This window comes from Apteryx rowi, unplaced genomic scaffold, assembly GCF_003343035.1.
Source record: "Apteryx rowi isolate R43461 unplaced genomic scaffold, aptRow1 scaffold_443, whole genome shotgun sequence".
Taxonomy (NCBI): domain Eukaryota; kingdom Metazoa; phylum Chordata; class Aves; order Apterygiformes; family Apterygidae; genus Apteryx; species Apteryx rowi.
The window spans coordinates 766,376-784,052 of NW_020450698.1; the positions used below are offsets into that span (position 1 = coordinate 766,376).

A 17,677-nucleotide genomic window follows, 5' to 3' on the forward strand; every position below is an offset into this window, starting at 1 on the left:
GCTCCAAGACCTTCTTTAATTTCCGTCCTCTCTCCTAGAGTCACTTATTTGCCCAGAATATCTTCATTAGCTTTTTTTCTAGCACTGTCATAATTTTCTCTTCACTTGCTGGAATGAATGTTTGTTTGCTAATGCTTATGAACACAGTAATTATTTCTGTTATCTGGGTGTCTGACTGGACATTCAGAGTTTATTATGGAAGCATCAAGAAAAATTTCTGTTATTTCAGTGAAGAAATCGCAGCTGACCTTTGCTTTTGTCTTTCCATTGGGCAATACTTTAAATTCTGTACATTAAACCTAGTTCAAATGCAGTGTTACTAATAAGCTTCTTGTAATTGTGCAGAGTATTTTTTTTTCCACATTCTGGGATAATTTGTGTGATGCCTATCCAGATAACAATTTCCTTTCTGTCTGTCTCCTCTTCTGCTTCCTGACACTGTATCACAAAGCAGAACTAACAAGAAATTACTGTATCAGATTCTTCAACAAGTAAAGTCACATATAAGCTTATTTTATCAGTTTCTATTCAAATGTTTATTTTGGTGGTGAAATAATTCATTCTCCTTTTTCTTTTTTCTTGAAAATGAGGTAATTTTGAAGAGTTTGAATGTTATCTTTTCAGCCTTCCTTAAAAGAGTTGGTTATTAAAAAAAAAATCTTGAAATTGTTTCTTTAATGGTCATGCAGTCAAAAATATTTTCTTCCTGAACAAATTTACTGCTGCTTGTAAGTATTACTCATTATGTATATTTTACATAAATTGTATCATATCTAAGGTGCTATATTTTAAAAACACCATGCAGTCATGTAATTACAAGGATACCATCATGTATAGATATAAACAGTAAAAATAAGAAATTAAAAAAGGTTTCAGATACCATGCTTCTGATTCAACTGTTAGTTTCTATGATGTTAAACTACACATCTGCTTTTTAAGAAATATTTGTCCTTGGTCAGCTGCTAAAACTCATACAGAAAAAAGGGAAGACTGACAACCTTTCTGAAGGTACTACAAGTCAGTTATCTAACCATGCGCAAGTAACCCACCACTCCCCAAACTGGCAAAATAATGTTTTCTTTTTTCTGTTTCTTAGATGTTACCTGTAATTGGTAAATCAGGTAACAAGATTTTCAAAAATAACAACAAAAAATTAAATACAACTTATCCCTTAAACTTTGGCTTTTTTTCCTGATGTGTGTACATAAGTTTATACATAAATTTATGTATATAAACTTTAATAGTCTTTTATCTGCAGCCTTGCATTTATGAATATAACAATGTATTGGAAATAAAGGAGAGAGTTTATATTTAAAGATAAGCATATACTTTGCTAGATTGGGATCCATAGACCATTTATTGCATCATACTTTATTTATTAAGTGCATAGTTCTATCTGTATATTAATGCTGTACAGACTCATATAAGAAAATGCTCCTTTCTCCAAAGAGTTGTAAGGTGTGCCACAGGCCACCTCTCTACTCCAGGTAAAAAAGTTCCAGCTGATTAAATCCACACATACTAAATTTCAGAGCTAAATAACATATGTTCAAAAGAGACACAGATTATGCTTTCCTTTTTCCAATGGTCAAAGTTTTTAATGGGCACTATTTTATTAAAATGTTATAAAATATAACTTCCCACTTTAAAGGCATTGTACAAATGCAGTGGAGGAAGGAGATGAAACAATGTACAATGATAATATTAATAATCTTACAGTGTATTCTCTTATGCATCAAGAGATGTCAGTTAGCTGAAACCTAATTAGTGTGCATGGCTTGCAAAGCTTCTGATGTGCAGGATCACCTGTCCTCTGTTGTTGGAGTTCAACAGAGCAAAGAAATTCTGAAGATTTTCACTGACTGCTAGATCCCATGATGGAACCAGTGATTTGGCAAGCTTGCTTGAACATTGAACATGGAGGGTCTGTCTGAGTGAGGAAGGAAAGGAAGGGAAAATGTCTGCTGAGAAACAAGATACATATTTTCTATAACCTGACTGGCCTCTGAAAATCAGAGCAGGAGAATTCTTGAACCTTTTCTGCCTCTGTGCTGTAATGTGAAGTAAATTCTGCCTACCCAGCAAACTGTCACATATTTCCCTCCTTGTTTGCCGGGTTTTATATGCACACTTCCTTAGAGTCCCAATGATACACAACTTCCCTGAATGCTCTCAGATCCTCTTCCTTGCACAGCACATGCTTCCTGTATTCTCAGTATACTTTGTTCCCAGTATATTGGTGTAGTTCTTGTGTAAGCCTAATGTGCTAACTATGGTTTTGGTCACTACTGCACGGATTTAGAGAAAGCCTAGTAGCAGTGCAGGACAGACAGACAGACTCAACAGTTGCATTCTTTATCTGAGGACTCATCTTAGCCCCTCACAGTTTACCCCTGAGAGCTTAAAGTTGAGTGTCTTTCCTTTCAGTCTAGCTCACTCTTTTATGGACCATACTGTTGAAGGCTAGTGGGCTAAACTTCAAAGTTGGATTTAAAACAGTGCAGCTGTCTTGGATGTAGGATAATTTCTGATCAGCTCTTCTCTCCAGTTTTCTTTTTTTTCCTCTGGATACTCTAATAATCATAATTTATTATTAATTCTTGTTGAGATCAGTAAAACAATAGGATTTTTAAGATGGCTGAAATTAACAGGATTACAGAGATAATGGTAGTCTGTCCTTTATTCATATATATATATATGTATGTATATATAAAAATAAATATAATATATGAAAGCATAAATAAAGAATGATCCCTGCCTCAAAGTTTGTCTAGACTAGCCTAAAGCAAGAAACAGTATGGGAATAAAAACCAGAGAATTCTTTGCTATTCTTTCTTACTTCAGCTGCAGTCATTCCTCCCTTTTTCTCTCCCCCATTTTTTCTGAAAATACATTAGTCCCACGGTCTGCTAATTTGAAATGCAGATGGGCAGTGACATACTTCCTTCCCCTCCCTTTCCATTTAAACAGTTCATCTGAGTAAGTGCCTTGGGGGCTAAAATAGGAAGTACAGACTACAAATGCACAGGCAACTCCTTTCCTTGAAAAGGTGTGGTCTGCCTCTTTAGAAGGGGCATTTTAGGTGCACAGAAAGTATAACAGTTATTTTAAAGGCTAAGTTTGCAACGAAATCCTGCAGTCAGTTTTATGTCCCCCATCTCCAGTCTGGGTAAGTGAGATTTTGCTGGTTTCTGCATCTGCATAGAGGATTCTGATGTTGTGGAGGAAGGGTCGAAAGGAAGAGTCACCCATCAGGTTGAATCATCTGCTTCATAGACAGCTCTGATTCCAGGTAAGGGAACTGTTTCCTCTCTGGGGACAGCAAAACGGCAAAGAGAGTCTGTTCTCAAACAATAGTTTGGGAACCATTTAGGGATCTGTTAGCTGTGATCGTTATTCAAGGGCTTAGTCAGTTGCTTCTGGTGTAAAGAAATGGCATTCAGGAATCTTAAAGTCAATAGGAGTTAAAAAGGGGCTTTCTCCATGCTCTCCTAAAGTGGGAAAGAGCTACAGACTAGATATTCCCGGAGTACAAGAGTCTCAACTCTGTGACATACATGGACATGTGGGTCTATTTTACTTTTGAGAAAGCAATGAGAAATGACCAAAATCACTTGAGTCACAGTTTTGGAGAATGTGGCCTATAGTCTTTGAACCACTGACATCGACTTTGGATCACTACAATCACCAGAAAAAAGAGCAATGACATTCCTTTGGGATCATTCCTATAATTTGCAATTTGTTTGTGGAGCAGCTGGAAAAGTAGCTTGTTGAAGAGATACCTGAAAGTGAATGAATATTGAGATTCAACCACTATTCCTCCTAGGAGATGTGTGGTTGAGGATCATGTTTTTAATAAAAGTAAGAAAACAGAGCAGCATGAGGGGTCATTGGGCTTTGAGCATGATAAGTAGAAGGATGAATGAATTTGGAGGCTGAACTCTTTTCACAGATTAGGATTGTTTCTTGTTACTACTCTTAGTTAGATTCTTCTGCTCTACCTTCAAAATGCACATTTACTTCTTAATTCTTGGTTTATTTTGTAAGTTCTCACAATAAGAAGATGGGGATTTTGTCCTACAATAAATACTTGGTAGAAGTTCTTTTTAAATGTCACTCCAACGCAGCATGAGAAGGTTTTCTGCTTAAAGAAGTTCCCTAATTCTGTTTTACTTCTCTTTCTGTGAAATGAAAACAAGAAGCTTCACAATAAGCAGAGCAGAAGAGTAGTCAGTTGGCAATGAAAACAATTATCTTCTGACTTAGGATCAAGCTTGTGTACAAAGGACAGTATGAGCATGAAAGAGATTTGCAGCCTTTTGCTGAGTCTACACTTTGTCTTTAGTGTCCAAGCCATTCGAGGTGAGTTTCAAATATATTTTACTTTTTCTTCCTTTTTTTTTTTTTTTGCCTCCATCTCTTTCTTTCAGCCAATACTCTTCCTCATTCTCTGCTTTTTTTCCACTTCCTTCTGCTACCAGCTTCTCTGCTACAGGAGAATAGACGTCTTAGTCATAGACAGACAGTCAGTGTGTTATAGATGGATGTAGAGACAAAACAATTGTAGTATGGTTGGAGGACTGGACAGATAAAATACTGGACAAATGGATGAGATGAACAAGTTGACTGGTTAATGAGTGAACAGAAAAGAGGACTAGTTTCTGACAGTAAGTTAAAACATAGGAAAATGACAGGGTACCTGGATCAGATGGCAGTGTGTTTGAACAGAGATGAGTAGACAGACACAAGATGTGTGGGTGTATGGGCTGTGGACAGCAACATGCAAATAACCTGACCTTTTTCCTTGTAGAATAGCTGAAAGATAAAGAGACCATCTGTCAGATCCATTGTCTTCTGTTTCTGAGTTTAACGTCTTTCCTCTTCTGTGTATAATTAGAGCTACTTTTATTTCCTCCAGTTTGGTTTAGCATACCGTGGAGTAGGAAGTATCTTTCTAAATTTCTTAGTATCTCTTCAGATCACCCAGTATTTCTTGTCTGCATAAAGACTAAGCCTGTACCCTTCCTAAAAGTGTTATCAGAAGGTGTGGCTCTTGGTATTTACCTTTTCCAAGACAGATGCCCCTGCCTGATGTCCACAGTAACTGGGGGAATTATGCTGCCTGGCCCAGTGTCAAAAGCAGGACATTTACCTTTGAGACCTCTGCAGGAATATGTATTACAGTATAGGGCAGTCTGGTCTCTTAGATGATGCATTCCAAGTTTCAGCCTTATGTTTAGATCACTTTCTTTGTAGGATACTCCATTTCCTGGACCAGCAAGGGATGTACTAGGACTTGCTTTTGCACTGCTTTTTACTAGAAGATGAAAGTAAGGTCACTCTTAGGCCTGCTAGCTAAGATACCATCTTACTTTTTTGATGTTTTTGGCCTGCAAAAAGCCCTACAGTCAAGCTGACAGTAATTCTCAGCAAGAAAAATTATTTGAGAGCTCACATTCATGTTTGCATGCTGACATCTCTGTCACCTGGAGGTCACATCCCAATAGTGTGGCACAGATACTACCTTTGCAGAGATTAAAGAAGGACAGGAGAAAGCAGCTTGCTTTGTAGTGCATGTACCAATCATTTCTGTTTGCTCTTATTGCTGGAATTGGAGGCCTGTATTTTCCCACTTCACAGTTGCGAGATTGAAAAAAAAAATGTTTTCCCTGACAAGTGGTCTGGACATTTCTGGGTCTTAAATCTAGTTCCAACAAACTAGTTTGGCCATTCTTCTGAGTTCTAACAAGATGTTTTCCAGACCATTGACTTCCTAGTGTCAAAACCTTTACTAGGAGGTTAGTAGGCAAAGAAGTCCCATTTAGTAACGCATGAAGATGAAATGATCCCCACTGACTGTTGTATCTGTTAACCTCTGGAAATAATCTCTATCTGCAAAGTGATACTTTGGCTAGAATGATAGGCCCTAAAGCATGAAGATCTCACTTCATTCTTGTTAATTTAGACCTGTAGCTTGGTTTGGACACTTGTATATTGTGGAGATATGCAGAATGACCACAGCTCAGTGCATATTTTCATGGAACATCATCTTCTGGTGTCATGAGGAGAGGGTTGTTATCTGTGCCTTCTCCTTTTTGCTGGCAGAACTTGTGTACCTCCAGCTATCTTTCACTATTTACATTCATAACCACTGCATCTGTTTTGCCTGGATTCTTTTCTCAGAGAGTGTCCCAATGCAGAACTTGAGCTGCTATAATGACTACAACTCACAGGTGATCTGCACATGGATGGAGCATTCAGAGGCTCACGTCTTCCTTGGTATGACTCTTTACCGAAGGGATAATAGCGAAATGTAAGTACCTGAACTGTGCTCTGCTGGATAAAAGTCAAAAGGAAACTTGGCCACTGAACACAGAGATGAGAACTGGGGTCCAGACAAGGGATGGCAGTCAAGTTTTCAGATCACCTCTTTCTGTTGTTGAGCGAGAGTATAAGTTGGGCCCTCTTCTAAGACCTCTTCTTGGAAGGGAGAAATGAATAAGGTGCAGTAGTGGAGTTGTTTTATTACTTTTTCAATTATTTTCTCCTAGTTTTGCTGTGGGCTCATAGGTATGAAATGTGATGGGGCATGTAGGTCACTGTAGATGGGGTGGAGAAGATAGATAGTGCCACAACAAGTGTGGGCCTGAGGGTTGTTCATAAACCTAGAAGGGAGGAGATATTTTGTTGGTTACTTTGCCCTTGCAGGAACATCACTGAGAGCATAGTTTTGATCATTTCTGCAAAACACAAATAGACTGTGCATTTGTGAGACTGATAAGTTCATTTGTGCTATCAGGTTTCCTCCTAGAGATACTGGTCTGTTTATGTCACTATCTCCCTGCTACATCTGTTTCCTTATGGAAATGGACATGAAACACCAGACTGGATCATTTGTGAGGATAAAAAAAGGACAGAGAGGGAGGAATAGTCAAAGGAGAGAGGAAGACGGAAAACTGAGAAGAAAATGAATTAGAGTCTGGGGAAAAAGGAAGAAAAGAAAAAAAAGAAAGAAGCCTTGATTTTATTTTGAGGAAGAGAGAATTCATAGACCTAAAAGTATCTGAAATCAGTGGAAGGTCTTTGGAACAGGCCCTAGAAACTTATACTCATGGGAAAAGATAATATAAAATTACTTGGACCTTTAGACTATGCTCTGGAACTTTGTTACATGTTGGAGTGTTGTGTGTGGATACTACAGTAAACATGAATGGAGCTTACTAAACAGACAAACAGGTATTAAGTGTGGACAGTCACACAGCTGACATCAAAATGGCCAGTGATTAAATAAGGTTAGCTCATAGATGAAGAATAGCTGACTAAATCCAAACTATGAGTTGATGCTAGTGCATAGACAGAAGCATCTTCTACACTTCACATCCCTAAAGCTGACTCTTTTGGTTAACGGCACACACCCATGTATGGTTAGTCCCTTCCATACTTTAGGAATATCCCTGGTTTCTTTGCTAATACCCAACTTTTAAAAATAGCGGTATTGCTGAACAATGCTTGCTGACATGTGGTTGGCTAGAAGACTCCATCATGTCCTGGAAGACAGGATTGGACCTCAGACATTTGTGACTTAATATCTCTCATCTAACTGGAACAGAATCACAGAATCGCAGAATCACAAAATAGTTGGCGTTGGAGGAGACCTATGGAGATCATCTGATCTAACACCCCTGCTCAAGCAGGATCAGTTGGGCAGGTTGCTCAGAACCACATCCAGTCAGTTTTTGAATATCTCCAGGGATGGAGACTCCATATCCTCTCCAGGCAATCTGTTCCAGTGTTCAACCACTCTCACAGTGAATAAATGTTTTCTTATGGTCGGATGGAATTTCCTGTGTTTCAATATGTGCCCACTGCCTCTTGTCCTGTCACTGGGCACCATTGAAAAGAGACTGACTCCGTTTTCTTTACACATTCGCATCAGATATTTATAAATGATATTGATAACAGACCCACTGAGCATTCTCTTCTCCAGGCTAAACAGACCAGCTCTCTCGGCCTCTCCTTGAGTTTCAGATCCTCCAGTCCCTTAATCACCTTTGTGGCCCTTTGTTAGACTCACTCTAGTAGGTCTATGTCTCTCTTGTACTGGGGACAGAACTGGATCCAGTGGTCCAGATGTGGCCTCACCAGTGCTGAAGAGAAAGGAAGGATCACCTCCCTTGACATGATGGCAATGCTCTTCCTCATGAAGGCCAGGATATCATTGGCTTTCTTTGCCACGAGGGTGCATTGCTAGCTCATGTTCAGCTTGTCTACTAGGACTCCCAGGTCCTTGTCTGCAGAGCTGCTTTCCAGCTGGTTGGCCCCCAGTGGGTACTGGTATATGAGATTATTCCTCCCCAGGTGCAGGACTTTGCATTTCCCTTTGTTGAACTTCACGAGGTTCCTCTCTGCCCATTTCTCCAGTCAGTCAAGGTCCCTCTGAATGGCAGCCCAACCATCTGGTGTATCTAGTTCTTCTTTCTGATCAGGCAGTCTATAGCAAACACCCACTACAATGTCACTCACATCAGTCTGCCCGCTGATACTGACCAATGAGCTCTCAGCTGGCCCCTCACCCATCCCTAGGCAGAACTCTGTGCATTCCAACTGCTCTCTCACATAAAGGGCAACTCCTCACTCCTCACCTTCCTGGGCTGTCCAAGAGCCTGTATCCATCCATTGCAGCACCCCAGTCACATGAGCTATCCCACCACAAGAAAATAGTTTTATTTTAGACACCTACATCTAGTAGGTGTACACCTAATTTTATTTTAGACACCTACATGACAGATGGTCATTTTTGTTTTTCAATGTAATATAACTGAGAACAATGTAATATAACTGGGCATGAAGCCATAAGCACAATCAAAATTCCAGAGGGTACAAAAAGCAGCAACACATCTCTTCAGCGGCTAAAGCTACTGCAAGCACACAAAGCTTATGCTCTCCTGTCTAGTTTAAAATATTGTTTTTAATCTTGAGGATGCTCCTTGGCCTGGAGAAAAGCTATCTAAAAGGATGCTTAATACTCTGAGATGAAAACTGTGATGAATACCTAAGGTCCCTTGACAGAGCAGAGTTCTCACTACTAAGGATATAAAAATGCATTTTGTTTGGAGAGAAAAAAAAAAAGTGTCTTTCTGAGCCTGCAGAATGAACTTCTTCAAGGAGCTAAGGATCTTCAGAAACCTTTACTGCCTTTCACTCTGAGTGAAAGGTGCATTTCCATGACATTATTGTTCATCATACCATTTCTCACATAAAAATATGAGAATCTGTACATTTAGGATAAAAATTAACAAAAATAGAGCAGTACCAAAGCATAACGTTCTATTGCACACTTTTGAAAAGGGAAGGCATTTGAGAAAAATCATCATGTTAAAAATGTTTGTTATATTGATTAATGCAAAACAGGAATAATAAGTAAAGTGATGATGAGGATATAAGAATCCAAGTAAATTATAAGAGAACAGAATGAGATAGAATTGTTTTTAGACATTTAATTTTGGATTAATTATATGTCTCCAAATCAGCTCTTTATAGATCACCTTTTTTATGCACAGGAAGAATGAAGAGATGCATTGCAAGCCCCAGGCAGAAAATGAGTTCCGTAAGGCTCCCAAATCCTATATCCATTGGGTTTGTCGCAGCACTGTAAACAGTTTTGGAATAGGGGTAGATGATATTTACAGCTTCAAACCTAACAAGATACTTCAAGCAGAACTGAACGTTCATCTTTTCCAGACTGGTAAGGATTAAATACCATGTTCACATTTTCCCATGAATATTAGATATCCTTGAGAAACAAAAGTTAATAATCTCTCTCTTACACTGCAGTCCATTCAGGAATTGAATTTGACTTCTGTTGTGAAATCTGTCAAATGGTTCCACATTGAGAGGACAGGCAGGGGCAGGAAGGGAGAGAGCAAGGTTTTGAGAGCAGCTGGGACTAGAAGAGGGCACTCATCCAGGAGCTACTTGCTCTGGCAGGGATAAGATACTGCAGAGATGGGGAAGTTTAGCTAGGTTCCTCCCCACTTCATGCCCCTCTCTTTGCTATTGCAACTCACATGTTGTACCTTCACCTTCCAGTTCAGCCCCTCCCACCTCAGAACCTTTCAATCAGCTTGATGAGATCAGGAGACTTCTTGCTGACATGGAAAGTAGCTGATGGAAACCAAGGGCTGGGCAATGCACTGGAGTATGAAGTGGCTTACAAGCAGGAGTGGGAGTCCTGGGAGGTAAGAACAGAGAGCTGGGCTGTCCTGTGTGGGGGCTTTAGGGTGGTCGAGATCCTGCAGTAAAAGCTGGGAAAATTTCTGGCCTTTTGGTTCTCAGGCACTGCCAAGAGATGCAATAAGTGATGTTTGTGGTCAGGCAGAAGGGGCTCTGTTCCTATTTGCAAGTGGCTTGCACAGTGAAATACTGCTTGTTTTGAACGGAGTGCAAAGATCTACTCTTTACAGAAAGAAGCACTGCACTTGGCTTTTGAGATGGAATTTGTTTTACATCAAGTCCCTCTTAAATGAAATTAAAGCATGTTTCAAGATGAACTTGTGGGCTCATGTGGGAAGATGGCAAAAACCATTTGAAGCTGTTTCCCCGCAAGGAGCATGTTTTTAAATTTTTAAGAGAGTATCTCCTTTGCTCCGTTGTTTCCCCAATCCGCCTATGTTTCTGTACCTCTCAGCCTGATCTCTACTTTTTCATGAGAAGTATCTTGGCCAAATGCCCACACAGTTCTGCACTGGGCAGTGCTCTGAACCTGCGTAGTTGATGCTGAAGACAATTGAGCCTCTCAAAGCTGCAAGAGCCAGCCCATCTGCGGGGTAGATTTTGCCTGGCAATGCCTGTGCCTCGTCTGTCCTGGGCTATGCAGGCAGCGTGCACACCAAAGCCCCTCTAGGATGTGAGCACAGAGCGCTACATGGCACCATGCGTGTCGATGGTCGCACGTGTGGGAATGCTTGGAGATGCCATAGTGCCCTCAGAAAGCTCTCTCTAGTCTCTTCTCTGATGGTCACTTCCTCTTGCTCTTTCCCTGTCTTCCCTCTTCCCTTCTCCTCCGTTCCCTGATTCCCCTTTCCTCCCTCCCTCCCTGCTTTCCCCCACTAATAGAAAGCTGCCTCGCTCTCACTCTCCAACACCACGCATTGTCATCTCAGCCATGAGGGCCTTGTTCCGGGCAGCACCTATGTTGCCCGTGTGCGAGCCAGACCAGGACAGACCAGTGGCTTCTCTGGGCAGTACAGCGAGTGGAGCATGGAGGCATCCTGGGAGACACCGGAAGGTAGTGTGGGGCAGAGCGGGGCCGTGCGGGGGTGGAAGGGCTGGCTGAGAAGCCAGGGCCTGAGGGATGTGGGTTGTCATGCTGCGCTGGCAGAGAATCGGGGCCTGGGCTGAGGAATGATGGGGCATCTGCAGGGGAGGATGCAGGTGGTCCGTTGCCTTACTGTCCCCCACTCCTTAGTTTGCTCTGATCTTCTCTGAAGGTGGCATTCAGCCCAGGAACCTTCGCTGCCTCTTCAACGGTGTGGATCGTCTGACGTGCAGCTGGGAAGTGAAGAAAGAGATCATCACCTCTGTCCTCTTTGGCTTGTTCTTCAGGGCCACTTCAGCATCAGCGTACGTGACCTGCCCCTGGCAGTGTGCCTGTGCCTCTGCCATCGAGGCTCTGTTCTGTCCTGTTCCCATTCATCTCAGCACAATCTCCATTTTCTCCCCTCAGAGAGGAGGAGTGCTCTCCTGTGCATGAGAAGACTTTGCCCCGTGACCCCTATGTGGTCCAGAGCTGTGAGATCACTGTTACCAACACCAGCAGTCAGAGCCAGTACCATGTAGCTGTCCGGACCAAAACGGAGGAGAAACTGATTGAAGCCTACAGGAACAGTAAGCCCCGGTGTTGTGCCTTGCTTTTCCTGGGAGTTTCTTGGGGAGGTGCTGGGACTGGTCAAGAGGGTGTGAGGATAGTGGTGGGAGAGGTGAGGAGAAGTGGGTGGGAAGAGGCAGAGACCTGGACTGATGAAGAAAGGAGCTGGATGCTGAGACAGGTCAGAGTTCTGGGAGAAGTGGCTTGTAGGTCTGGAGTTACTCAGGGGCTCTTGCGATGCTGAGGGAGCTGGCAGGAGTGTAAACTGCTGTGAAGAAATTCCAGGTCTGGTCTTGAGCTCCTAGGTGAGTGACTGTCACCTTGCCAACTTTGCTGTGGTTAGAATGTCATTGTCCTTTGTGGGGGTCCCAGCTGACAGGAAGCGGTGGGGAGAGGTGTTTGTGGGGAGTGTGTCTTTAAGAGATTTCACAAGAACCCAGTGGAGCTGTTGGGAGTCCCCACAGTGGCTCCTGGAGCACTGATGAGGTAGGACTCCTCTGCTGAGCGAGGTGCGTTACACAGATCTTCTTTGCCTGCATGTGTCCAGAGGTACCAGTGCTACTCTCCGTAAACTAAAGCTGGGGAGGATTCCTGCAGTGGGTGACAATACAAGTTAGGAGCTCCAGGAGAGCTGAAAATCTTTGGAACTGTGGTGGACAAGTGCAGAACTTTCAAACATTGCTTTACTGCTTATCTGCACAGAGGAAGTGCCATCATATTGATGAATATGGATTTTCTTCTATTTAAGGGGGAGACTGGTTTGCTGTTTTTGACTGGGGAAAGAGGTGTGAGGAATAAAGGGGTGTTAAGTAACTGAGACAGACTATGTTGCATAACGCAACGCTGTTTTCAGGCTTGGTCTCCATCCACTGTGGTGAATGGTAGCGTCAGACCAGTATGCTGATACATATTCCGAGACATTGTGTGTGTTCCAGTTAAGGTGCTGCCACCTGCAAATGTGTCGGTAACCATGAGGGAGAACCAGGAGTATGAACTGAGGTGGATAAAACACACTTTGCGATATAGCTTCATAAAACAGAGATACGAAGTCCAATACTGGAAGCACAACCAAGAGGAAAAGGTAAGTCATAGGAAGCGTGGGAGCCCTGGATTTCTATTTGCAGGGTGAATGGGAAAGATTATTCCCCTCCCCTCTTCATGCATGCTTCTTTCTTCCCCCCAGACTCTCCAGAGGATAAATATCAGCAACGATGAGCCTCCCTTCATCTTCACCCTGCAGATGCTGGAATCATCCACACAATACAGGGGGAGAATGCGTGCAAGGGTGAATACTCCTCCAGATTACAAGGGGCCTTGGAGTGAATGGAGTGAGGAGTTCACCTGGGAAACTGAGAATGGTACTTTTCACTTGGGCTCCTTTCATAAGCTGTTGTGGAATGTTAATGGGGGAAGTGCTTCTATAGAGAAATACACTCTCCTAGCTGGGCTTGAAGTTAGATCCAGCCACGGCATAGCTGGGGTTGCTTAACAAGGTAGCTGTCTGATCAGCATCCTTGCAGTACGGGGGCAATGCTAATGAAGGAGGAGAGCAGGAATAACCCTTTAAGCATTGTTCCTTTCTTTTTCCTTCTCAAGACCACTACAACCAACCTGAAAGGTTTTCACAGAGAGAATCAAGCAAACACCATGCCCACAAGGTCATCCTTGTTTCCTAATTCTAACAGTCCATTCTGCTGTCAGAGATTGAAGAGGCTGAGACTGCAAGAAGACAGAATAAAAGTCATCAGCCTCTTCTGTTTGCAGAGTGACTATAGGATGGTGTTAAGCACACCGCAGAGTGCACCGGAGATACAAACCTTAACATGGTTTTCACTGTTTCTGAACCTAGAAGTGGAATGTCTGTTACCAGCGTGGCCTTGTGCCCAAGGCTGTGTGATCTTACATGAGTTGTCCTGAGGAAACTTGAGGTAATAAGAAGGCTTAGGGAAGTTCTGCTGAGTGTACTCAGGAAGAAATTGTTATCTTCCTGATGACCAGTTACGGTCATTAGGAAAGGAAGCCCTTTCTCAGAAAATCTCTGAGACCCCTCATCTCTTCAGGACTGTACAGAATAAGGCAGATCCCAGACTTCTCCTAAAAATAAGGGATAGAGAAATGAAGGTACATGCTCATTTTGGAGTAGGAGACAAAATAAGTCAGACCTAAGATGCCTGAAGACACACCCAGTGTTCATGGTGGGGCAATGTACCTGCTCAGCTTTCTATGAGCATAAATTGATCACTCTGATGCCAATGGAAAAGCTGCTCAGGTCACATTTGGTCTCTCTCACTTTGGAGGGTATCCCAACAGTTAGAAGGCCTCTTCATCCTGTCACGTGATGTGCCATCTACATTCCCCTGGTCTTGTTGCATGACAAGTGACCAGAATGAAAAACCTGGTACGGGAAGCAGCCACTCTGTGTGGGTAGCTCCCTATTTCTCTTTTCTCTGTTTCAGTTCTGTCACCAGTAGTTCTCCCAGTGGTGCTCCCAGCCATCATCATCGCTTTGCTAATAATTGCTCATTGCAGCTATAAGTATTTCCTCAGGTAGGTTTGCATTGTGACTAGGGGATTTAGCAGCATGTTGGCCGTGCGCGTGGAATAAAGGGTGAAAAACTGAGGGCGAGGCACTGCTCATCCAGCATGAGAGAGTGCTCTATGTGGAGATGAGCCTTGGTGTGCAATGGGGAGCCCTGTGCATGTCTGTGTGCAGGTGAGAGCTGGGTCATGGTGCCTTGCTGTGCAGAACAGCACTGTGTGTGCACGGTGTAGTCTTTTCCCTTTGCAGCCAAGGCAAGAAGCAAATCTTGTAAACTCTGTGTTGTTGTTGCAGGAAGAAGAAAAGCTGGGAGGAAAATATTCCAAACCCCAGCAAGAGTCTCCTGATCCAGAGCTACTTAGGGGTAAGGATGGAATTGTGCTTTGCAGGGTTCATTATTTCTCTCTTTTTTCAGGATTTAATAATATTAAGAATCTTAGTAGTAAAAATAGTAATATTAATAGCTTTTCTGTCTCCTACTCCACAATGAACTCATACCTTCAGTACTCTATTTCTTATTTTTAGGAGAAGCCCAGGTATCTTTATCATAACCGTAACCTTACATTTGTACTAGTAGGCTTCTGTGTATTGTGCTTGTCAGCATCACAGTTTTCTGAAATCAAACTAGAAAGTTTTCTGTGCACTAAACTTTTAACTGATTGAAATAATCTAGTGTCTTTAGCAAATTCACCAACTGGTGGTTTCTTCCATCTCCAAACAGTAGTCAACACTGATTCAAAGTTTTTTAGGATGGGCTTTTAGCCTCATTTAAGAAGCTTTCTATTTTTAAGTAACTGGGTTTTCTGGAATATACATTATAACATGTCTGTCTGTTACCAAGACAAGTATTCTTCATTGGAAAGCAAAGTGCACACTTAGATAGCATTCAATTACGACAGTATAAGTAGGAAAAATCCACAAAACCAACATCTGGGAAGAATAGAATAGGCATCTCTCTAGATTTTTGCAGTAAAACTCTTCTAGTTTTGCAAGAGTTACACTTTTGATTCTATAATATGTGTTTTCCTCCACATAGATATATTTTTATATTACAGTTGGTTCTAGTCTAAGCTCACAGAGAATGTGTTACAGTGTGTTTAGATACATGGCAATGCAATGGGTATGATTTACAACATGACCTTTGTGTGAGGCAAATGGGCACTTAACTTACAGTATTTATGTTTATGTTTGAGTGAAAGACTTAACAGTTGTTTGTTAAACATCTCATATTTGTTATTTTGCTGTAAAATGGACTTCCACTGTAATGACCTAGTTTTACACATCATTTTCAAATAGACAGGAAAAACTAAGCCTGGATGCTCCTGTGCCAGATGACAGAATATTTATGCTTATACTAAAGTCTCAAGTTAGTTTATTTTGCCTGATCTCTATAGTAAAAATTAAAAAACATGTTCCCACTCTAAGAAATACCTCTGTAGTTTTGTTTCCTATCCCATACCTGATTCTTTCCTCACACGTACTCACTGCTCTTAATGTCATGATTTTGAAAGTTTCCCTCCTTTCAGTGAGTTACCTTATCCTAAACTTTGTAAACATCCCACTTATTCTGTTTTTCTGGTCAGCTGTTACAGAAGGACAGTCATTATACACCTACAAGTGAAATACTGCCCAGTGTCCTCATATGGTGCTGGAGAAGAGTAGGCACTGCACAATGCAGTAGCTTTATTATGTTTATTATGGTAGGACCTGCAGCATCCTCACGAGCTCTTTAGGGGAGCAGCTCCTGCCCTATATGCTATGTAAAGTTAGGTCAGGGATATGGTAACATGGATATGAAGGAACAGTCTTCTGGAGAATAGAGGGAACCTTCTAGTCATATTAGTGAAGTTGTATCCAGATTGCCAGACGCTGTAGGCTTCCTTTTGTCCATGAGGCTCTTGATTCTACTGCCAGTGAGAAACCTCTTTTTCCTCATCTCTACTTTCTCTTTTCCAGAAAGTACACCTAGGAAACTGGCTGACAAACAGTCAGCTAGACTTCAACAAACACAACTTTTCTGAGAAGATGGAGCAGGCTAGTTTCCTTCAAGTCGTGGACAGGTTAGTGAACAGCACCTTATAGTGGCACTGTCTGTGAGACTCTTGAGGAGGTTCCTAAGCCATGGGAGGATACAATTAAACATTCTGTCACCAAAAAAAGCCTATGCCAGTTGCTCCTGAGGATGAGACAAATTTTTTTTGCTATCTGGGTTAACCTGCTCTCCCAAGAAAGATTATTTTCTAATCATCTGTGTAGCTATGTGTGTAAGTAACCCTCTGTTTATATGTAACGTTCATCACAAGAATATTTCTCAATAGCAGTTTTTAACTTTCCCTCATTCAGGCAGACGAAGACTTTGGCAGAGTCCCCTGAAGGGCAAGCTGAAAAGGCAGAGGTTTCCCTGGTTGTGTTGGATCCTCAGAACGTATACCATGCTTTAGATGTGCCAGAGGATGCTGCAGTTGTCTGCCCGCCAAGTCAGATGGCTGATCCTTCCTTTCCTGTTTCAAGGGAGAACAGTGCTGATGCAAGCATTGCTTCCCAGACAGCAATGCCTTGCTTTGATTTCAACGGTCCGTACTTGTACAGCCCAGTGATGTCCTCCCAGCCTGATATGCATCAGGCCCTTCAAGCAGTCCCAGCGGGAATCCATGGGAAATCAGTGTCCCTTCAGTACGTGACCCTCCCAAAGGAAGCCTGTCCCCAGGCTCCACAGAGGCAGGCCCAGCCAGGAGCACTTCCTCTGCAGCCCTTTCTGCTCCCAGACCAGAAGGAAATGATGCAGCACCTCAGCAATGGGGAGGAAATTTCACCAGCCCAACCAGCCTGTGGGAAATGCAGGAATGTGAGACCAGAAGGGCAGAAATCTCCAGTGGCTCTTAGCTGTACCGGCTCTCCCCAGCAGTGCTCCTTGGGCTACATCACCACAGATAGCCTCTTACTGCCATCAGTCAGAGACACCAGCCATCTGGCACCCGTCACTGATGGAGAGGTAGCTTCTGACTCACAGGAGATCCAGCCCCCTGATGACTGCTCTTGCTATGAGTTTTCTCCTGGGAAATCTGGTGTCATGGTTGCAGTTTCAGATCAAACACCAAACCCTTGTCCTGAATTGCACCTGGATGCATTTGGGGACTATCTTACTGTCCCTCCAGGTCCCCATGGACTTTCAGAATCCACAAATATTTCCTTACCTGTCTTACAGAAGGGAAAGAATCTTCCGAAAGAGCAGCCTTTGTCAGAGGGTAATTTGGTGGTCTTAAACCCTGATA

The 17,677-nt window shown here is 42.4% G+C and overlaps 1 protein-coding gene across 1 annotated transcript; it reads left to right on the top strand.

The window, feature by feature from the left end:
• Nucleotides 1–2,916: 2,916 nt before the first annotated feature.
• On the top strand, nt 2,917–17,670 carry CSF2RB (colony stimulating factor 2 receptor beta common subunit; the record flags this gene model as incomplete). Its single annotated transcript, XM_026076939.1, has 14 exons — nt 2,917–3,292; nt 4,200–4,362; nt 6,184–6,313; nt 9,561–9,745; nt 10,090–10,238; nt 11,116–11,287; nt 11,490–11,622; nt 11,726–11,886; nt 12,802–12,947; nt 13,050–13,224; nt 14,323–14,413; nt 14,700–14,769; nt 16,362–16,465; nt 16,749–17,670. Coding segments are annotated over exons 2-14 (2,508 nt in total), but the record flags the coding sequence as incomplete, so codon positions are not given.
• Between the last annotated feature and the right edge of the window lie 7 nt (nt 17,671–17,677).